The following is a 23,143-nucleotide window of genomic DNA, read 5'->3' as shown; positions in this document are numbered from 1 at the left end:
TTGTTCTTTGTTTCCTCAGTTGATCATGACACTGCCAGAAAGGATGTAGTATTCCTTCTAGATGGTTCTGACGGCACAAGGAATGGATTCCCAGCTATGCGAAATTTTGTTGAGAGAGTGGTGGAGAAACTCAATGTGGGAGCAAACAAAGACCACGTCTCTGTGGTCCAGTACAGCAGAGATCAAGAGGTTCATTTCTATCTGAACACATACACCACAAAAGAGGATATTCTTGCCACGGTCAGGGGGCTGAGGCACAGAGGAGGCAGACCCCTCAACACCGGGGCAGCCCTTCAGTATGTTAGGGACAACGTCTTCACTGCCTCCTCTGGCAGCAGGCGCCTGGAAGGTGTCCCGCAGAGGTTGATACTGCTGAATGGTGGACGGTCTAATGATGATGTAGATACACCAGCCTCTGCCCTCAAAGAGCTGGGCATTTCGGTGTTTGGCATTGGTACAAGGAGCTCTGACAGCAGAGAATTGCAGAAGATATCCACCGACCCTAATCATGCTCTTTCTGTGTCTGAATTCACTGACCTCCCCAACGTCCAACAAAAGCTGTTTGCCGTCTTGAACAGAGTGCTAGTAAGGGCCACACCCACGACACCAACCGTACATGGTAAGAAATTGGCTGTCTTGACCAGGCCCTTGAAGTTGTTTCTTTTGTAAATCATTCCTAGCTTGTACCTTGATAAGAATGTTTCCTGTTTAATAAGAAAGGGAAAATCCCCTGGAAAAAGACAATATGCATGCAGGAATCACCCTAATTCTTCTCTAATTTTGATATCCCCTAGCTGAGAGACGTGCTCCCGGAAGGGATGTTGTGTTTTTATTGGATGGATCTGATGGCACTAGAACTGGATTCCCAGCAATGCGTGACTTTGTCCAGAGAATAGTGGAGACACTCAATGTGGATGACAACAAAGATCGTGTCTCAGTGGTTCAGTACAGCAGAGAACCAGCTGTCCAGTTCTACCTGAACACATACACAACAAAGGGCGAGATCCTTGACACTGTCAAAGCTTTGAAGCACAAAGGCGGAAGACCCCTCAACACTGGAGCAGCTCTCCAGTACTTGAGGGACAATGTCTTCACTGCCTCCGCCGGAAGCAGGCGTCTGGAAGGTGTTCCACAGTTATTACTATTGCTAAGTGGTGGAAGGTCCTATGACAGCGTTAATACACCAGCCTCTGCTCTGAAAGAGTTGGGGGTCATGATCTTTGCAATTGGAACCAGGGGGTCTGACAGCAAAGAACTGCAGAAGATCTCCCATGAACCCAGTCATGCTCTGTCTGTGTCGGACTTCAGTGACCTTCCCAATGTTCAACAGCAGATTCAGTCCTCCATGGAGGCAGTGGTTATTGATGTTACTACAGAATCAACCACTATTATAGGTATGTTTCATCTCATCACAGATAACACCCGACATTTTGCTGGATTGACAAGATACTGTAGTGTATTCATTTTTTCCGAGATTAGTGAACACTCCTGGTCCGCAATTTTTGCAAGGGAGGATTATCACATATTTCAAAGGCAATGAAATTGAAACAGCCATTGTTTCCGAAAAATGTCCACCATTCATCAATCATCCACATGCACGGTCTTTGCCTAGTTTATTTGACATTTTGTTCTTTGTTTCCTCAGTTGATCATGACAGTGCCAGAAAGGATGTAGTATTCCTTCTAGATGGTTCTGACGGCACAAGGAATGGATTCCCAGCTATGCGAAATTTTGTTGAGAGAGTGGTGGAGAAACTCAATGTGGGAGCAAACAAAGACCACGTCTCTGTGGTCCAGTACAGCAGAGATCAAGAGGTTCATTTCTATCTGAACACATACACCACAAAAGAGGATATTCTTGCCACGGTCAGGGGGCTGAGGCACAGAGGAGGCAGACCCCTCAACACCGGGGCAGCCCTTCAGTATGTTAGGGACAACGTCTTCACTGCCTCCTCTGGCAGCAGGCGCCTGGAAGGTGTCCCGCAGAGGTTGATACTGCTGAATGGTGGACGGTCTAATGATGATGTAGATACACCAGCCTCTGCCCTCAAAGAGAATGGGGTCTTGATCTTCGGCATTGGGACCAGAAATTCTAGCACAGAGGTTCAAAGGATTTCCACTGATCCTAGTTATGCCCATTCTGTGTCCAAGTTCTCTGACCTCCCTAGTGTCCAGCAGTCCTTCATCGACTCTCTCGATACTGTAATTGTTGAGGTCACCCCAACAACGATAGGTAAGACACAGCTTGCTTTGATTGCCCACTAGGAATATTGGTGAATGTGCACCCCTATATTTTTGTTATTTAAATCAACACACATGCCCACATATCAATCTCACTTTCTATTAAGCAATATTGAGCTCATTTTGCCTTTCATTTCTAATGTTCATAGTGGACCCAATAACTCCCAGGAGGGATGTAGTATTCCTGCTGGATGGTTCTGATGGCACAAGGAATGGATTCCCAGCCATGCGTGATTTTGTTGAGAGAGTGGTGGAGAAACTCAATGTGGAAGAAAACAGTGACCGTGTCTCTGTGGTCCAGTATAGCAGAGATCAAGAGGTTCATTTCTATCTGAACACATACACCACAAAAGAGGATATTTTTGCCATAGTCAGGGGGCTGAGGCACATAGGAGGCAGAACCCTCAACACCGGGGCGGCCCTTCAGTATGTCAGGGACAACGTCTTCACTGCCTCCTCTGGCAGCAGGCGCCTGGAAGGTGTCCCACAGAAGTTGATACTGCTGAATGGTGGACGGTCTAATGATGATGTAGATACACCAGCGTCTGCCCTCAAAGAGCTGGGCATTTCGGTGTTTGGCATTGGTACAAGGAGCTCTGACAGCAGATAATTGCAGAAGATATCCACCGACCCTAATCATGCTCTTTCTGTGTCTGAATTCACTGACCTCCCCAACGTCCAACAAAAGCTGTTTGCCGTCTTGAACAGAGTGCTAGTAAGGGCCACACCCACGACACCAACCGTACATGGTAAGAAATTGGCTGTCTTGACCAAGCCCTTGAAGTTGTTTCTTTTGTAAATCATTCCTAGCTTGTACCTTGATAAGAATGTTTCCTGTTTAATAAGAAAGGGAAAATCCCCTGGAAAAAGACAATTATGCATGCAGGAATCACCCTAATTCTTAAAATTTGATATCCCCTAGCTGAGAGACGTGCTCCCGGAAGGGATGTTGTGTTTTTATTGGATGGATCTGATGGCACTAGAACTGGATTCCCAGCAATGCGTGACTTTGTCCAGAGAATATCGGAGACATTCAATGTGGATGACAACAAAGATCGTGTCTCAGTGGTTCAGTACAGCAGAGAACCAGCTGTCCAGTTCTACCTGAACACATACACAACAAAAGGCGAGATCCTTGACACTGTCAAAGCTTTGAAGCACAAAGGCGGAAGACCCCTCAACACTGGAGCAGCTCTCCAGTACTTGAGGGACAATGTCTTCACTGCCTCTGCCGGAAGCAGGCGTCTGGAAGGTGTTCCACAGTTATTACTATTGCTAAGTGGTGGAAGGTCCTATGACAGCGTTAATACACCAGCCTCTGCTCTGAAAGAGTTGGGGGTCATGATCTTTGCAATTGGAACCAGGGGGTCTGACAGCAAAGAACTGCAGAAGATCTCCCATGAACCCAGTCATGCTCTGTCTGTGTCGGACTTCAGTGACCTTCCCAATGTTCAACAGCAGATTCAGTCCTCCATGGAGGCAGTGGTTATTGATGTTACTACAGAATCAACCACTATTATAGGTATGTTTCATCTCATCACAGATAACACCCGTCATTTTGCTGGATTGACAAGATACTGTAGTGTATTCATTTTGTCAGAGATTAGTGAACACTCCTGGTCCGCAATTTTTGCAAGGGAGGATTATCACATATTTCAAAGGCAATGAAATTGAAACAGCCATTGTTTCCGAAAAATGTCCACCATTCATCAATCATCCACAGGCACGGTCTTTGCCTAGTTTATTTTACATTTTGTTCTTTGTTTCCTCAGTTGATCATGACACTGCCAGAAAGGATGTAGTATTCCTTCTAGATGGTTCTGACGGCACAAGGAATGGATTCCCAGCTATGCGAAATTTTGTTGAGAGAGTGGTGGAGAAACTCAATGTGGGAGCAAACAAAGACCACGTCTCTGTGGTCCAGTACGGCAGAGATCAAGCGGTTCATTTCTATCTGAACACATACACCACAAAAGAGGATATTCTTGCCACGGTCAGGGGGCTGAGGCACAGAGGAGGCAGACCCCTCAACACCGGGGCAGCCCTTCAGTATGTTAGGGACAACGTCTTCACTGCCTCCTCTGGCAGCAGGCGCCTGGAAGGTGTCCCGCAGAGGTTGATACTGCTGAATGGTGGACGGTCTAATGATGATGTAGATACACCAGCCTCTGCCCTCAAAGAGCTGGGCATTTTGGTGTTTGGCATTGGTACAAGGAGCTCTGACAGCAGAGAATTGCAGAAGATATCCACCGACCCTAATCATGCTCTTTCTGTGTCTGAATTCACTGACCTCCCCAACGTCCAAAAAAAGCTGTTTGCCGTCTTGAACAGAGTGCTAGTAAGGGCCACACCCACGACACCAACCATACATGGTAAGAAATTGGCTGTCTTGACCAGGCCCTTGAAGTTGTTTCTTTTGTAAATCATTCCTAGCTTGTACCCTGATAAGAATTTTCCTGTTTAATAAGAAAGGGAAAATCCCCTGGAAAAATACTATGCATGCAGGAATCACCCTAATTCTTCTCTAATTTTGATATCCCCTAGCTGAGAGACGTGCTCCCGGAAGGGATGTTGTGTTTTTATTGGATGGATCTGATGGCACTAGAACTGGATTCCCAGCAATGCGTAACTTTGTCCAGAGAATAGTGGAGACACTCAATGTGGATGACAACAAAGATCGTGTCTCAGTGGTTCAGTACAGCAGAGAACCAGCTGTCCAGTTCTACCTGAACACATACACAACAAAGGGCGAGATCCTTGACACTGTCAAAGCTTTGAAGCACAAAGGCGGAAGACCCCTCAACACTGGAGTAGCTCTCCAGTACTTGAGGGACAATGTCTTCACTGCTTCCGCCGGAAGCAGGCGTCTGGAAGGGGTTCCACAGTTATTACTATTGCTAAGTGGTGGAAGGTCCTATGACAGCGTTAATACACCAGCCTCTGCTCTGAAAGAGTTGGGGGTCATGATCTTTGCAATTGGAACCAGGGGGTCTGACAGCAAAGAACTGCAGAAGATCTCCCATGAACCCAGTCATGCTCTGTCTGTGTCGGACTTCAGTGACCTTCCCAATGTTCAACAACAGATTCAGTCCTCCATGGAGGCAGTGGTTATTGATGTTACTACAGAATCAACCACCGTTATAGGTATGTTTCATCTCATCACAGATAACACCCGACATTTTGCTGGATTGACAAGATACTGTAGTGTATTCATTTTGTCAGAGATTAGTGAACACCCCTGTTCCGCAATTTTTGCAAGGGAGGATTATCACATATTTCAAAGGCAATGAAATTGAAACAGCCATTGTTTCCGAAAAATTTCCACCATTCATCAATCATCCACAGGCACCGTCTTTGCCTAGTTTATTTGACATTTTGTTCTTTGTTTCCTCAGTTGATCATGACACTGCCAGAAAGGATGTAGTATTCCTTCTAGATGGTTCTGATGGCACAAGGAATGGATTCCCAGCTATGCGTAATTTTGTTGAGAGAGTGGTGGAGAAACTCAATGTGGGAGAAAACAAAGACCGCGTCTCTGTGGTCCAGTACAGCAGAGATCAAGAGGTTCATTTCTATCTGAACACATACACCACAAAAGAGGATATTCTTGTCATGGTCAGGGGGCTGAGGCACAGAGGAGGCAGACCCCTCAACACTGGGGCAGCCCTTCAGTATGTCAGGGACAATGTCTTCACTGCCTCCTCTGGCAGCAGGCGCCTGGAAGGTGTCCCGCAGAAGTTGATACTGCTGAATGGTGGACAGTCTAATGATGATGTAGATACGCCAGCCATTGCCCTCAAAGAGAATGGGGTCTTGATCTTCGGCATTGGGACCAGAAATTCTAGCACAGAGGTTCAAAGGATTTCTACTGATCCTAGTTATGCCCATTCTGTGTCCGAGTTCTCTGACCTCTCTAGTGTCCAGCAGTCCTTCATCGACTCTCTCGATAATGTAATTGTTGAGGTCACCCCAACAACGATAGGTAAGACACAGCTTGCTTCGATTGCCCCCTAGGAATATTTGTGAATGTGCACCCCTATATCGTTATTTAAATCAACACACATGCCAACATATCAATCTCACTTTCTATTAAGCAATGTTGAGCTCATTTTGCCTTTCATTTCTGATGCTCCTAGTGGACCAAAGAACTCCCAGGAGGGATGTAGTATTCCTCCTGGATGGTTCTGATGGCACAAGGAATGGATTCCCAGCCATGCGTGATTTTGTTGAGAGAGTGGTGGAGAAACTCAATGTAGAAGAAAACAGTGACCGTGTCTCTGTGATCCAGTACAGCAGAGATCAAGAGGTTAATTTCTATCTGAACACATACACCACAAAAGAGGATATTCTTGCCACGGTCAGGGGGCTGAGGCACAGAGGAGGCAGAACCCTCAACACCGGGGCGGCCCTTCAGTATGTCAGGGACAACGTCTTCACTGCCTCCTCTGGCAGCAGGCGCCTGGAAGGTGTCCCGCAGAAGTTGATACTGCTGAATGGTGGACGGTCTAATGATGATGTAGATACACCAGCCTCTGCCCTCGAAGAGCTGGGCATTTCGGTGTTTGTCATTGGTACAAGGAGCTCTGACAGCAGAGAATTGCAGAAGATATCCACCGACCCTAATCATGCTCTTTCTGTGTCTGAATTCACTGACCTCCCCAACGTCCAACAAAAGTTGTTTGCCGTCTTGAACAGAGTGCTAGTAAGGGCCACACCCATGACACCAACAGTACATGGTAAGAAATTGGCTCTCTTGACCAGGCCCTTGAAGGTGTTTCTTTTGTAAATCATTCCTAGCTTGTACCTTGATAAGAATGTTCCCTGTTTAATAAGAAAGGGAAAATCCCCTGGAAAAAGACAATATGCATGCAGGAATCACCCTAATTCTTCTTTAATTTTGATATCCCCTAGCTGAGAGACGTGCTCCCGGAAGGGATGTTGTGTTTTTATTGGATGGATCTGATGGCACTAGAACTGGATTCCCAGCAATGCGTGACTTTGTCCAGAGAATAGTGGAGACACTCAATGTGGATGATAACAAAGATTGTGTCTCAGTGGTTCAGTACAGCAGAGAACCAGCTGTCCAATTCTACCTGAACACATATACAACAAAGGGCGAGATCCTTGACACTATCAAAGCTTTGAAGCACAAAGGCGGAAGACCCCTCAACACTGGAGCAGCTCTCCAGTACTTGAGGGACAATGTCTTCACTGCCTCCGCCGGAAGCAGGCGTCTGGAAGGTGTTCCACAGTTATTACTATTGCTAAGTGGTGGAAGGTCCTATGACAGTGTTAATACACCAGCCTCTGCTCTGAAAGAGTTGGGGGTCATGATCTTTGCAATTGGCACCAGGGGCTCTGACAGCAGAGAACTGCAGAAGATCTCCCATGAACCCAGTCATGCTCTCTCTGTGTCGGACTTCAGTGACCTTCCCAATGTTCAACAGCAGATTCAGTCCTCCATGGAGGCAGTGGTTATTGATGTTACTACAGAATCAACCACCGTTATAGGTATGTTTAATTTCATCACAGACAATCTACACATTGCTGGATATACAAGATGGCATACAGCCAAAAGACAATGAGACTAGATATGGTAGCCTACACAGTGAGTGAGATTTGCTACCTCATTACTTTCTCAATTGACCAAATTATTTAAAGAAAAAAGGATAATTTCTTGACACAAGGCTCTGTTAAAGTTTTTACATAGTATGTGTGATTTGTCGTTTGACTTTCTCTTTCAGCTGATGGTACTAATGTGTTTTGCAATACATACTTTTAAGTTACCATGTTGCGTTACCAATATATGCTTTGCCACATAGTTAGGTAAGTATAGTCATTAGGACCAGAAATAATCCCTGTGGTATGGATCCTTTTTATCTTCAACATCTACAATGATTTTTAAAGAATCTACATTTGTGAACATTTTTGCAGTACACACATGGAGTATATGTTTAGTTACCATTGGGGATAGGAGGAAGGTTGCATCAGGGTGGACATTTTTAAGGAAGTCAAATCTGAACTTCAAAGATTAATCAAAGATTTTTAAGAATCTGACATCTTGAGAAAACAAGCATGGAATCACTAAAGAATATTGCAATTCTTAAGAAGAATACCTTACATTTATTCATCTGATCTGTTAATCTAGACTACTTTTCCTTTGTCAAGTCAGTCTTTAAAAAAATGTAGTGGTTTATTTTTTTCTTCTTCTCAACAACATGTATGATCTGTCCACTGTAATTTGTGGATCCTCCTTTGACTTCTTCGCCAGTGTTACCTGTAACCACTTTTGGAAGAAAACACCTAATTCCTGTGCAGTGTTTACTAGATCTAGTAATACAATTTATAAACACATCTATAAAATTGCAATTGTTGTTTTACACATTGCAACCATAGTATTTTCAACATGGAGGAGAAATGGGCATTCTAAACACTTTGGGAAAGACCTCTTTTGGTTTTCTATGCACTCTCCTATCCATGAATCGGCTCTTAATTTTTTTTAAATGTAATTAAGCATTACATCACGCGCAGGAGTGGTTTGTGACCAATAAACCATGCCTAGGGGTGGTCGTTAGGCCCGAGGCGCAGCCGAGGGTCGTTAGACCCCCCTAGGCATGGTTTATTGGTCACAAATCACGACTACAAGTGGTGTAAAGCTTTTATACAACTGCCAGATTCATCCAACCTTATTTCTATACAATAAACACACATTAATCGAAGATTTATTGAAAAAACCATCCGCCAGAAAAAGTAGTTCCCACAACTACAAAAAAGACAAGTTGCCTCCATGTGGAAGCAGCTTGAAGTGCATCCAACCAAACTAACACATCCAACTGTGTATTATTGGAATGATTGAGAGAAGTTGCCTCATGTGGAAGCAGCTTGAAGTGCATCCAACCAACTAACACATCCAACTGTGTATTATTGGAATGATTGATTGAACATTTTATTACCAGATGCAGAATGGGTACAATACAGTACGGCTCAATACACACAATTGTTAAGGGAATGCAGACCTACTTTCCATAGAACTTCATTCTTAGATGCTTCTATATAAAGTAGGTAAAACTAATTAAAACGTTTTCTTTGCCCTATAGGAAAAAAACGTTTTCTTCGCCCTATTTTTTTATTTATTTCTTTTAGCCTAAACTTAACCAGTTGGAAACCAGGGGTACAGTAATAAAATTAGCAATCAACCAATCAATCAATTCAATAGACCATGCTCACTTAAAACAGCGCTGCTTCTCTCTCAGTCTGACTCCCCCGCTGTTGCAGACAGGAGTGTGTGTGTGTGTGTGTGTGTGTCACAGAGTGTGTGTGTGTGTGCGTGCGTGTGTGTGTGTATGTGTGTGTGTGTGTGTGTGTGTGTATGTGTGTGTGTGTGTTTGTGGGTACGCCAGCGTCGGACAGTGTGAGAGAGAACGCTGCAGTCAGTAGAAAGTAGGAAGGAAGAAATTTAAATCAATCAATTAATCAATCAATCAATCCGCGATTTTTCTTTTGTTCTAGATTGACTCAAGACCCATCAATTACATCATCCAACATTGTTTAAAGGACTAACACATTCCCCTTGACAGAATCGCTTCATATTTAGTCGTTATGGTGCTTTCAACATAACCATTTGTTGTCCGCGATCTTGTTTTCTCCCGGAGTGAGCCGGGGAGTGATATGTGATTCGGTTGTGGGCGGGTCCTGAGCCCAGGACCGTGGATTGTTGCCAATAAAGACGTGTAAATGGCCAATCAGAATCGAGAAATTTGCATGCCGTTGTATAAGTCTACATACTATCTATCTTGCTTACTTCAATTCTCAGGGATGTTCGATATTGGCTTTTTTACCTATACCGATATTGTCCAACTCTTAATTTCCAATACCGATATCAACCGATACTGATATATGCAGGGTCCCCCCCCCCCCCCCCCTCCCCCCAAAAACTAAATAATTTCAGGTAATTAACATTACATATATCTTGTCGTGGAATTAACACAACATTATGCATACTTTTGACAATAAATAAAATCAGAATTTGTTCTTACTTGCTTGCCTGGGTAAATAAAGGTTAAATAAATGTAAAAAAAAATATATAAAATGTAAGCGATACCGATCATTTCCGATATCACATTTTAATGCCAATATCGGTATGCCGATAATATCGGACATCCCTAATTCTCAGCTTTTGTTAAGATTCATATTGACAATATTTTATTCTAAAGAAAATGTGCCATTGTCCTTGAAAAGAAGACAATAAGCTTTGCTTCTACATGCATGTGATGGTACATTATTGAGGAATTCTATAATCTTTCAAGCAGCATTTTGAAATTAAATGCGCTATAGTGTTTCCTCATCCCCTTTCAATACTTCAGAAAAATCAGTCCATGTGGTGGAGGATGTTAGCCTTCCTTCTTGCAGCTTGACATGTCTTTGCTATATTCAACGGTTATAGCACGCTGCCATCTTTCCCCCTCAAGTGTCTTCCAAAAGTATTACCTTTTTCATCTACACAAGATACTCTCCTCTGCAGAATCACACACCAGAAGAGATGTCATTTTCCTCATTGATGGCTCTGACGGTAGCCCTGGCGGACTTTGTGCGAATTGTAGAACACCTTTTTGTAGCTAAAATAGGGATAGAGTCGCAGTTGTACAGTACAGTGGTGACACCTGACCACAGTGAACTTCTTCTTGGAATCACATTCAGAAAAGGACACCATCATCAGGATGATTCGAACACTGAGGCACAAGGGAGGAAGGCAACGAAACAATGTCCTTAAAACCCTTGCTGGCAGTCGGCATCATAAAGGAGTTGCGTAAATGTTGATTGTGCTCTCAGCAGGACCCTCCAGTGATAGTGTTAGACAGCCATCTGTGTACCTGTGTACCCCCGTTCATTCCTCCAGGAACTGCGCTAAACAGTAATACCACTTTTGTGTTCCCAATCACTGAATTGGAGAACTCCGGGACATCTTATTAGATGCACCGTTTACTTTAAATGCCATTACTTTAACAGGTAAGTTACCATAGTTGAGTCAATATACTCATACAAACAAAGCATTTGTTTATTTCCATTTCTAGCACAACCTTGAAGTAACATTTTGTATTTCAGATTTTCTTTTGAAAAAAGAGGTTAAAGATAGTTTCTGATGTCCAAATAAAGATCCAGTGTAATTTCTGTCTGAATTCTAACACAAAATACATTATTATGAATGACATTATGAATGACATGACATTGAATGGAGGTAAGCCCCTGAACAAAGGCAGCTCTCTATCATGTTAAGGACCATGTATTCACTGTCTGGAGGATGCTAGGGCCTGGGGATGGTGTTATAGATCCTACTTTATTTCTGTGTAGTCTAGGTTACATGGATATGTGCACAATCATCTTAAAATGGCCCAATGAAACTCTCTATCTGTGACATCCAGAATCCACTAAACATTGAGACTGTGCCTTTTTCTACACAATCTCTGTAAAGGAGGTAGGACACTTGAAATATGTGATTTTGTTTGGTGTTCCGTCATTATTTAAAAGTGGGGGTACTGAACAATACCAAATAAATGCTCTTTTCAATATATCTGATGATCTATCACTTTGAATCACTAGCAGAGAATAATTGTCCATGTTTTATTCTCTCTCTCCTAGCCGAGTCCCAGGGTTCCAAGAAGGATGTGGTCTTCATCGTCGATGGCTCTGATGGTGTTGGCCGGGAGTTCCCCATTATCCAGGAGTTCATGCGCAGGGTCATGGAGAACCTCAATGTAGGAGAGGACAAAATCCGGATCGGTGTGGTCCAGTATGGTGACTCTCCGAATGCTGATATGTACCTGAACTCCCACTCAACCAAAGAGGGCGTCTTAAATGCCATCGGGGGAATAAGGCAGATTGGAGGACGCCAACGTAACCTGGGCCAGGCCGTGGAGTTTGTCAGTCGGAATGTTCTGACACCAGCTCGTGGCAGCAGGAAGCAGGAGGGTGTACCACAGTTTGTTATTGTCGTCTCCAGCGGTCAGTCCTCCGATGACATCGTCCGGCCAGCGACATCTCTAAAACAGTCAGGAGTTCTGTCCTTAAGCATCGGGACCAGAGAGGTTAACCCCACAGAGCTCCAGGTGGTTTCATATGTTCCTAACTTCGCCTACACAGTGGAGGACCTCCCTGGCTTGTACACCGTCCAGGATACACTGATTACCACTATTACTGAGTTGTCTGATGATGACATTGCTGCGATGCGTCCAGTTTTCCCAACCTATGAGGGTAATGTTCTGCACTTATTTTTGACAAAATACATTTGAAACAATGTTGTTATAGTGCTCCTTATCTACCCCACAAGGAAGTGTCTAACACATCCTCTTTTGCTGTTAGCTAGCGTTAGCTACTGTACCAATAAACCAAATGTTACAGCATGTTAGTGTTAATCAAAGACAACACTAGCTAGGATTAGCTGTAACATCAGCTAACAGCAAAATAATGTGCCATGCCATAAGTCCGACAGACCATTATTCTCAATAGTCCGAGAAATTCCCCATTGGACCGAAAGCCCATTAGGCCGACAGTCCATTATCCCGAAAACAAAACACATTGTGCTGTTGCCCCGTGGATTTTTCTTCCACAAACTATTTGGTGTTGTTTCAGAAAAAGCCAAGGTACGGCACAATTAGGGGGGAAACCAAAGCATGCATGCCTAAAATAAAGCCACATATTTCTCTCTCTTAACACAAATGAAATAATACAAGTCCATCAACATCTCTCTCACATTCACAATGCCTAATCTTTGCTGAAAATATACACTTTGACTGCTGATTTGACACATTTTAATGATTAATTCTTTAATTCAGCAACATTAATTCATAGTCTGTAGACATAGGACATTGTAGCGTCCTATGAATGAAGTCACCAGCTGTAATCGTGCTGAATGTACTGTAACTCGAGCTTTATCGAGCGCGGAGCTCCTCCAATGAATGAACAAACAGCCGGCGTGTCGGGCCGTTGTCACGTGCTGTATTCGAGCGCCCCTGCTGGTCATCGTTACCGTTAATACAGTGCCCAAACGTCGGTCAACAGACAATTCATGGCTGCATCTGTAATGCCCAACTTAGAGAGAGCAGTGAAAACGCCTTTCATCCTATCTATTTTGGCATGTTTCATCACCATGGACCGAGAGCGGAGGTATAATTGTCATCATACTGTAGGCACTGTTTTATGTTTCTGCAGGTGGGTGCTCAATAGAGTTGAATGTCCCACCCTCATGCCCAAGATAAACCTCAAGCATGCATTTCAGCTCCATAGGAAATGAACAGCGACCAACATACACACACATAGGCCCTGTGGCACCCATGGAATCTGTGCCTATGATTATCATCATCAGTCATTAAAAAAAAGAAATGCATTGAATTACTTAATTTCTAGTAGGTAATCAAGGGGTTCCGAACAAGGCTCTCTCACACCAAGTAAGCCCATTAATGACTTGTAGATTAATAAAATTATCCGGTCCGTGTTCCTATTTATATTATTGTCCTCACAGGCACAGAAGCGTGCTTGTAGGTTTGCAAACATTTATTATCCATAGCTTGAAATGTACATAAATCCATTGGATGGTCGTCAATAGCTGCTGGTGTGTTATCATAATAACTAGGGATGCTCGATATTGGCTTTTTTACCGATACCGATATACCGATATTGTCCAACTCTTAATTTCCGATACCGATATCAACCGATACCGATATATGCAGGGTCCCCCCCCCCCCCCCCCCCCCCCTGAATCTGAATTTGTTCTTACTTGCTTGCCTGGGTAAATAAAGGTTATAGAAATGTAATTTTTTTTATAAATTTTTTTAAACCGATACCGATATTTTCCGATATCACATTGTAATGCCGATATCGGCCGATAATATCGGTAGGCCGATAATATTGGACATCCCTAATAATAACTGAACTGTGTATATTAGTGTGGTGGTTCTGTCAAATCCACCATGGATAGCAGCATGTCTTAGGTCTCCTGCCTACTAGGCTATATGACATGACAACAAAACACCTCAACCATATTCTTGTCCTCCATAGCCTAATACTGTAGATCTCTGGGCCCTATTCCCCGTACCTCGTTCAACTAAGTCGATCAAGAGTCCCATTATCCAGCTTCAGTTAACCCGATGTTTGAAGCCGGGATTTTCATGTTCCTCGAAGGTGGATTCAGTCTCGTTAACTAGAACCAGACTTGAGACCCAGGATAAGTGCGCGCGGCCGCTTCAGTTGAAAAGCCATCACGTATCGATAGCAGAGATCCTGATTTTTTAACGGCATTGATTGATTAATTGATTTAAAACTTTATTAACAGATTGCATTACGGCTCAATCGCCTCGCCGACAAGTTAAATGCGTTATCTATAGGCTAATTTTAAGTCCCTCATTACCCCAATCAATCAGATTATATTTCTTTAAACTTGCCTGCTGGCAGTAGGTTTATGGAATGGATAATCAAATGAGATCTTGCTAGCGAAAATAATTAGTTAAACTGTTATACGGAATAAGGACACGGCTCTCTTACCCATTGATTGATGTATGGTGGATCTTTTACTTATCTACACTGTGGTGTAACGGTGTCTGCTTTTGACTTTCACACAGGCGGCCCGGGTTTGAATCCCACTTCTCCTAGTCTTTTCCTTCTTTTTGCAATGTAGGAATAATTCAATTTGGTGCACGTTGAGAGCTATATAAAGAATGACATCCTCAATGCATGTAGATTTATAATATTTTTACTTAAAACTAGGCTACTTCTGCGTATAATCATTAATATTATATTCCAAAAAATTATATTGGAAACACCGGTCGCCCGGTTGCCAGGATTGTGCACTACCGCTGCGCCACTGTGCCAAATTCATTGTTTATACATTAATGAACGAGAGACCCGTGTTTAGAATATTCTTTATTTTGAATGAAGTTTTATCTCTTTATTCTCATTTATTAATATGACGTCAACGGCTCATTCAATTTCTCAAATCCGTCAAACAGCGCATCTCATCATACATTTTAATCCCAGTTACAATATCACACAAAATCCACAATCCACGCATAGACACTTCAATTTTATGCTTGAATGAAACAAAATCCAGGCGCTCCTCTCCTTCCTCGCTCCTCATCCACAGCGGAGAATATGAAAGGAATCAGAGCCAAACGAGCGATAGGTTTCAATCATTAAGGATATCCCCGCGGGATTCACATTTGCAATGCTGCGCGTTGTTAAAATAACCACATAATGTGTACATCGCACCGAGCGAGCGCCACGGTATAATATAACGTGCATTATTTAGGACAAAGTGAATTTAGTATCAGCATTTTGGGTCTATTTTACATTTCAAAAGCCCCCTCTGGAAGAATGGAGCACAAAAACGTAATTCAGAATGGTATAATGCAGATCGTAGACTGTGGGAATAATTTCAGGAAACGGGCTGTCACTTCTTTGCGGGGGCGTGGCTATGGTTCATCCGGCTAACTTGAACTTAAACCCTGCTCTCGACCAGGCTCAAACTTTTTGATCTGTTGTCATGGTGATTTAGACAATCCAGCTTCGGGGAATGGGAAAGTCCGGCTTAAGTCAGACTTGACCGAAAGTTATCCGGCTAACTCAGTTATCCAGGTACGGGGAACGGGGCCCAGATCTCTGACCGGATCTTGAGTAAATCATCAGAAACTTGTGTTTGGTTAATGGAAGAATAATGCAGTATGGCAGCCCGTTCTTGCTTAAAATATCTAAATATCTAAAGAAAAAGGTGCATAATGTATGTTATGCTATCGCCATAAGTAATATATTTACATACCGTAATTTTCGCACTATAAGCTGCACCTGAATATAAGTCGCAGCAGCTAAATTGAATGATGTGTACATATATAAACCGCACTGGACTATAAGCCGCAGGTGTTTTAATGTTTAATTACCATATGTAAGGGTTCGTGCACAGAGGGGATTGTCGGGAAAGAGATGGCTGTTTGAGGAAGCTCCCATTTATTAACTTGCAGCAGCTGTGTGCCTGTGAGAGAAGAGCGAGTGAGAGTTAAAGGTGCTGGACTGTAACCTGTAAAATCCATAGATTTAGGATGTCCCCTAGTGGCCGTTAGCTGTAAAAATCCATAGATTAGCCGCACTGTTATATAAGCCGCAGGGTCGAAAAATGGGGGGAAAAGGCGCGGCTTATAGTCAGAAAATTACGGTATGTAAGTGTAAATTTGAGTGCTACAATGCTGTCCGTGGTGCTGAAATAGGTTTGGCAAAATAGGTATTTGTTATTCTCTCCCCAATTAGTTTGGTGGCCAAAAAACCCTGCTTTTATCTCCACTCCTTCATATACTGTAGGATTATTTGAACTCCCCCTTTGTGCTTAAAATAATTATGGCGACCCGTACATCCAAAATGACAGGCGTTTTCACTGCTCTCTCTTAAGTCGAGCATTACATGCAAACATTATGCATTGTGAATGTGAGCGAGATGTAGATGGATTTGTATTGTTGTGTTGAGAGAGAGGGGTCTGTGGCTTTATTTTAGGCAGCATGCATACTTTGATCTCCCCCTAATTGTGCCGTACCTTGGCTTTTTCTGAAACAATGGTTTGCATGTCAAAATACATCAAGATATTAACGGCAAAACATGTTTTTGTTTTCGGGATAATGGACTGTCTGGACTAATTGGCTTCGGTCCAATGGGATATTTCTCAGACTAAACTCACACACACACACTACACCCATAAAAGTGACATAATGATTTGAGTCACACAGATGACTGGCTTATACTGTAACTTGTTAGAAACACAGATGTTAAAATACACATGTTGTTTGTCCTTTACAGTTATCACAACAGTTGTGCCTACTGGTGGGGACAAGAGGGATGTCGTCTTTCTCATTGATGGCACAACAGCAGTGCGCAGCGAGTTCCCCGCCATCCGTGAAATGATAAAGAGGGTAGTGGATAAGTTGGATGTAGGGCTGGATCGTGTCCGAATTGCAGTGGTGCAATACAGTGACAATGCCAGGATGGAGTTTCTCCTGAATGAATTCTCCACCAAAGATGAGGTGCGCCAGGCTGTGGGAAGGCTTCGGAGCAGAGGTGGGAACCAACTGAACACCGGTCGTGCTCTCGACTGGGTCTCTAAAAACATTTACCAGAGGTCAGCGGGAAGTCGTCTAGAGGAGGGCGTGCCTCAGTTCCTCATTCTAGTTACAGGCGGCAAGTCTACAGATGACGTATCTGGTCCAGCAAACCAATTAAAGAAAGGCCTGGTAGCCCCTATAGCTATTGGCTCAAGAAATGCAGACCCCAATGAACTAAGACAGATCTCCCTGAAGCCTGAGCTCGTATATACAGTCAACAATTTCCAACAGCTTCCAAATGTAGAGCAGCAGCTCATTGCTTCAGTCAACACCATGACCTCTGAGGAGATTGCCAGGCCTTCAGACACGAGTAAGAAACACTTCTTGCATTTCTTCAATATAACATTTTCAATGTTGTTTTTAACTTTCAATATAATGGCTATAAACTGAATTTTAAATTGAAAATAATACAAATAACTGTAAATGTTAACCTTCTTCACCATCAAAGTGTCCTTATGTTATATTCATTATGTTACATTCCACAGATACCCTACACCTTGGGAGAAAGGACATCATTTTCCTCATTGATGGTTCCGATAACACTGGCTCTGCCGGCATAGCCCACATCCGTGACTTCATCATCAACATTGTCCAACAGCTCGATGTAAGCCTAGACAAAGTGCGCGTGGCTGTTGTCCAGTACTCAGATAGGTCTAAGACAGAATTCTCTCTTAACTCACATACCAACAAACCAGCCGTTATCTCAGCTGTCAAGAGGCTACGTCAGATCGGTGGCCGGTCTTCAGACTTGGCTGATGCCATTGACTATGTGGTCCGGAATGAGCTGAAACCCTCCGCTGGTGTCCGTACAGCTGAGGCGTCCCAACATCTTGTGGTTCTCACAGCCGGAAGTTCCACTAGTGACGTGTCTGTCTACGGATCTCTGCTCAAAGGATCTCGGGTCAACTGCATTGGTGTTGGAACTGACACAGCAAACATGAGGCAGCTCACCCAAATTGCCACATCCCCAGATGATGTTCTCAAGGTTCCAACGTTCCCTAGTTTGCCTGTCATAAAGGAGAGGTTTATTGCCAGGCTAAATGGGACTATCCCAGAGGAACCCCCCACAATCTATGTGGAAACAAGTGAGTATTGTGGGAAATGTAGTCATATGTAGACAGACACAAAATAATACAGTACATTTAATATTGCAAAGTAATTATAGATGTATGCTTCTATAGCAGAGCATTATATTTCTGTTGAATACATTTTCCTCCCATCTTCCCCCCTCCCCCCTTCTTCATCCCTCCTAATCTCCATCTCACAGCATCAGGCCTCCCTAAGGCTAAAGAAGCCGATATTGTATTTTTGGTGGATGGCTCCATTAACTTGGGCAGGGACAACTTCAAGGAGGTGATGGAGTTCATCCTCAACCTCATTGACCTCTTCTACACCGAGAGGGACAACCTGCAGTTTGGCCTGGCGCACTATGGCACAGACGTGAGCGACGTCTTCTACCTGAACACGTACAAGAACAAGGACGACATCATCAGTGCCATTGGCCGGGCGGAGTACAAGGGGGGGCGCAGGATCAACACTGGTGCGGCCATCCGCTACGTCCAGGATAACCACTTCGTCAAGGCTAGGGGCAGCAGGAAGGAGGAGGGCATACCACAGATCCTGATGGTCGTTGCTGGAGGACGCTCTGCGGATGACGGCAAGGCAGCGGCCCTGGCACTGAAGGCCACCGGGGTGAGAATCTATGCCGTGGGAGTGGGCGACATTGAGGATGAGTTGGAAAACCTGGGAAGTGTGTCCACCATGGTGGCTCGGGCAAGTACCTTCCAGGAGCTCTCTGAGCTCAACGAGCAGATTCTGGAGACGTTGGATGACGAAGTGAAGGGAAGACTGTGTACCGGTGTGCAGGAAGCTCCGAAAGGTGAGGAAGGAATACAATATTCGGGATGAATGGGTACATTGTGTATCAACTGTCTTCCATATGCATGGTTTAAAGCAACTGTATAGACTATTTAGAAAGATAATGCATGTTATTAATGCCATAATGTTATGTTGGCCAAAAGTGTTGTTAAAAACTTAAATGTGTAAAAAATAATCAAAATGGGCTGAATAATCTCTGCTCTTGTTTCACAGCCTGCAGTGTGGAGGTGTTGGTGGGCTTTGACGTCTCCTCCCAGAACATCTTCACAGCTCAGACCAACCTCCAGAATAAGATGGGTGCCATCCTTCAGAGGATTTCCAAGATGGCGTCCATCAGCTGCTCATCGGGCCAGACTCCCTCTGTTTCAGTGGGCATGCTGGCCATGGACTCTGCCTCCACAGTTGTCCAACTAGACTTCACAGACAATGCTGATAAGCTCTTTGAGGAATTCAGGGCTCTGCGTAGCCGTGGCCCTTTTGTCCTCAATGGCGAAACCATTGATGCTTACAAAGAAAGGTTCAATGGCAGACAGGACAATGTTGTCAAGGTGGGTTAGCAAAGAAGTTACTGTCACTTTTTATTACGGATATGCATAGACATGTGAGGAAATCTATATTTGAATGGTACTTTTATTTGCCTCCATAGGTTGTCATTCATCTTACAGATGGCATTGATGCCCCATATGATGAAATGAAAAGAAGAGTCACGATGCTTGACGAATCAGGTAACAAAGATGGATAATCACAAACTGCACTGAAATGTTCTGCATTCTGAACCCTGTACTGATGTCCCACGTGAAGATTTGAATTGAAAAAAGGTTGTCTCTCACTTGTAGCCTCAATTGAATGTTTGTTCAAGCCACAGAAATGAGAGGCTACAAGTGTAACACCCCTTTTCAATTCACTGTACTATTGGCCATGGTCTGCATCCCTTTACATTTACATTTACATTTAGTCATTTAGCTGACGCTTTTATCCAAAGCGACTTACAAGTTCTGTACGACAAGCCATCAGGAAGGGCACAACTCTATCAGCTGAGCAACAATGTTCATCAGGGTCCCTCTCCATGACACTTGGTAGGAGCGGTCATTAAGGTATGATGACAGCCATGTCAGCGCAGAGCCAGCCACTCCCATTCCTGCGAGGGCCGCGAGGAGGATCTGGTGGTTGACTGTGTCGAAGGCTGCAGATAGATCTAGGAGAATCAGGACAGAGGAGAGGCCTTTCGCTTTTGCTAAGTGAAGTGCCTCTGTGACCAACAAATACAGATTTAACAACTCTATCAACTCTGCCCATACAAAAATTAACTATAGTAAAACTATATTATTACTGTGTTTTCTTTCTCACATGCACTAATTACTATCAAAATGCTATAGTAAATGCTATACTAAAGATACATAGCATTTCTATGGTAAAATCACAGCAATACTAGTGCTTCACCATTCAGTTCTATAATATTACACTTTGGAAATACTATGGTGAATCACTACAGTATTGCTGTGGTAAATCTACAATGTGTATGAACTATAGACAATCTTTGCATGGATGTGCCTAACAGGTGTGAACAGCTTCATCCTGGTGGGTCTGGAGCGGGTGCCCAGGTTTGAGGAGGCCGTGCTGCTGGAGTTTGGACGCGGGTTCAGGTACACTAGGCCTCTACGAGTCAACATCATGGACTTGGACTATGAGCTGATGGAGGAACTGGTAAGTTGCAACAGCACTCGGAACACATTATGACATTATGCATTACATTATGCGCTACTCGTTTCCTTTCTCGAGCTGCGTATTTGACTTCCTTTTGTCTGTATAGGACAATATTGCAGAAAGGGAGTGCTGTGCAGTGCCATGCAAGTGCACTGGTACCCGAGGAGACCGGGGAGCAGTTGGCCTTCCAGGTCCCAAGGTAACTGATATCCTAATGAGAAGATACACCACACAGACATGCACACAGAATACATCTTCAACGCTTGTATCTTCTAAGAAAGTTGAATAGTTCTGCTGAAAGTAGGGAAATTCTAGAGCTGGTACACAAAGGTTTTGTTGAAAGTGTTATAACGTTTGATATCTCAACCTGGTATGGAAAATGTGGGCCCAAGAATAAGAACAAGTTGGCAAGGATTTTTAACATGGCCAGTAAAGGGAATTATAGGGAAACCACAAAAACAATTGTCTGATTTATATGTACTTCGGAATAGGTCCAAGGCTCAGCAAATAATTGTCTGATCCCTTGCATCCCCTTCATGGTGAGTTTCACAAGCTTCCATCTGGAAGGCGCTATAGAGTTACTCTAGCCCCAAAAAAACATATCAAAGAAGTCTTTCATCCCACATGCCATTGCTCTGATGAATTCTTAGATTTTCATTTGAACCATGGTACTGCTTAAGTACCTGAAGCTCTGTCTGTGTTTTTGTTGTTGTTGTTTCTCTTTTGTCTAGGTATTTGGCTGTTTTGGACCAATGTCTTTTGTGCCTGCATGGTGTTTGTACTGTTGTCTTGTCGATTGCAACCTGGTGGAGCCAAAGCCAAATTTCCCACGAAAGTGGACAAATAGAAATATCTATCCGAAAGTGGACAAATAGAAATATATATCCATCTATCCATGTGACCTCTAAAAAGACCTGCTAATACTAATAGATCAGCTCTTGACTGGACGCTAATGCATTTGTGTTGTTGTTTTTGTCTTTCAGGGAGGTCCAGGAGGACTGGGAAGTCCAGGACATCCTGGAGATGAAGGCGGACCTGTGAGTTTGACCTCTTTGCTTATAGCAAGGTCTTCAGAGAAGAAAAAAGACAAATGACTACAGTAGATGTTTACAATGTTTCTTTGACAACAATGTGGAAATGTACCTAGGTTACCTCAAACCCTGCCCTGTTTTCTTGATCCTCCAATCTTAACTGTCACTTCCTTTGGACAGGCAACAGTTCTAATCAGAGGATCGAGAAAAGAAGGCGTTGTTCAGTCGTTTTTTACTTTGACATCGGTGATATAAGATAGATAGATCTGACAGTGGTGATACGGTCCCATGTGGACAAATTATTCCATCAAAGGTGTCAACAAGCATCCTTCATCATCACTGCATTTCTGATTGATTATTTATTTATTCCCTTGCCACATTATAGGTTCCTAGAAGTTATGTGGCAAGCTTGAATTTAGGTTGATTTCCTGCCGCTACATGTGCAAATGTAATGTTCCATTAATATTATATGTCTACATGTTGTGCATAACACATTTGGTCTTGAATGACAGGGAGAGAGAGGTCCTCCTGGTGTGAATGGAACTCAAGGTTTCCAGGGATGTCCTGGACAAAGAGGAGTCAAGGTAAAGGCAGTTTATACTGTACATATGTCTGTGGCTAAATGGAAATTAACAGCATTCATATCTATTGCAAAACATTCTAAGACATTTTTTCTTCTTTTCTTTTCTTTTTGCTCAGGGTGGTCGTGGGTACTCAGGAGAAAAGGTGAGTATTTGTTTTATTTATATAATTGTCATCTGAAAAACACTGCCAGAAAACACGTGTCTACAATAATTATCTTTTCTTTTGTTAATCATGCCCATTCTGTTGCAGGGTGAATTTGGAGAAATTGGCCTGGATGGCATTAATGGAGAAGAGGTATGTCTGTCATAATTGGACTGACTTTTGCTTGAGGCCATGATGTGGAATCAAAGCCCAGCTGCAAATGCATGTTGTAAACTCAGTACAGAACATTTATGGTAGCTTGGCTTGGTAGGTAGGACCAAGGGGGTTTGAAATCCTTTGTTTTTATCCAAAGCTTCGTACCTCATGGTGTATATATCTCCAGTGTTGGGCAAGTTACACAGTAATTGTAATTAGTAACTTATTACTGATTACTCCTTTAAAACATACTCAAATTACTTTACTGATTACTTTTTTT

General features: G+C 43.3%; 2 protein-coding genes and 1 pseudogene across 3 annotated transcripts in view; all 3 read left to right on the top strand.

Annotated features, from left to right (window-relative positions):
- col6a3 (collagen, type VI, alpha 3) overlaps nucleotides 1-23,143 on the top strand; it is a 169,557-nt gene that overhangs the window by 108,216 nt on the left and 38,198 nt on the right. The window contains exons 8-19 of the mRNA XM_084310880.1: nucleotides 11,877-12,488; nucleotides 17,067-17,678; nucleotides 17,854-18,453; nucleotides 18,636-19,247; nucleotides 19,460-19,794; nucleotides 19,893-19,971; nucleotides 20,805-20,950; nucleotides 21,057-21,149; nucleotides 21,934-21,987; nucleotides 22,494-22,565; nucleotides 22,681-22,707; nucleotides 22,816-22,860. Coding sequence (XP_084167006.1) covers nucleotides 11,877-12,488; nucleotides 17,067-17,678; nucleotides 17,854-18,453; nucleotides 18,636-19,247; nucleotides 19,460-19,794; nucleotides 19,893-19,971; nucleotides 20,805-20,950; nucleotides 21,057-21,149; nucleotides 21,934-21,987; nucleotides 22,494-22,565; nucleotides 22,681-22,707; nucleotides 22,816-22,860 — 3,287 coding nt within the window. The remainder of the gene's footprint in view (nucleotides 1-11,876; nucleotides 12,489-17,066; nucleotides 17,679-17,853; nucleotides 18,454-18,635; nucleotides 19,248-19,459; nucleotides 19,795-19,892; nucleotides 19,972-20,804; nucleotides 20,951-21,056; nucleotides 21,150-21,933; nucleotides 21,988-22,493; nucleotides 22,566-22,680; nucleotides 22,708-22,815; nucleotides 22,861-23,143) is intronic.
- Nucleotides 872-3,039, top strand: LOC311225080 (collagen alpha-3(VI) chain-like; annotated as a pseudogene). The gene is made up of 3 exons: nucleotides 872-1,394; nucleotides 1,645-2,232; nucleotides 2,390-3,039. The product of its transcript is annotated as a collagen alpha-3(VI) chain-like (transcript).
- LOC311225079 (collagen alpha-3(VI) chain-like) lies at nucleotides 3,240-11,148 on the top strand (the record flags this gene model as incomplete). The annotated part of the gene is made up of 6 exons (XM_084310287.1): nucleotides 3,240-3,762; nucleotides 4,013-4,612; nucleotides 4,785-5,384; nucleotides 5,635-6,222; nucleotides 6,377-6,942; nucleotides 11,137-11,148. 6 exons carry the CDS (start codon nucleotides 3,240-3,242, stop codon nucleotides 11,146-11,148), a joined length of 2,889 nt encoding a protein of 962 aa, XP_084166413.1.

Source organism: Notolepis coatsorum (genome assembly GCF_963971535.1).
Source record: "Notolepis coatsorum genome assembly, chromosome: 3".
Taxonomy (NCBI): Eukaryota; Metazoa; Chordata; class Actinopteri; order Aulopiformes; family Paralepididae; genus Notolepis; species Notolepis coatsorum.
This window is presented reverse-complemented; position numbering and strand designations above follow the sequence as displayed.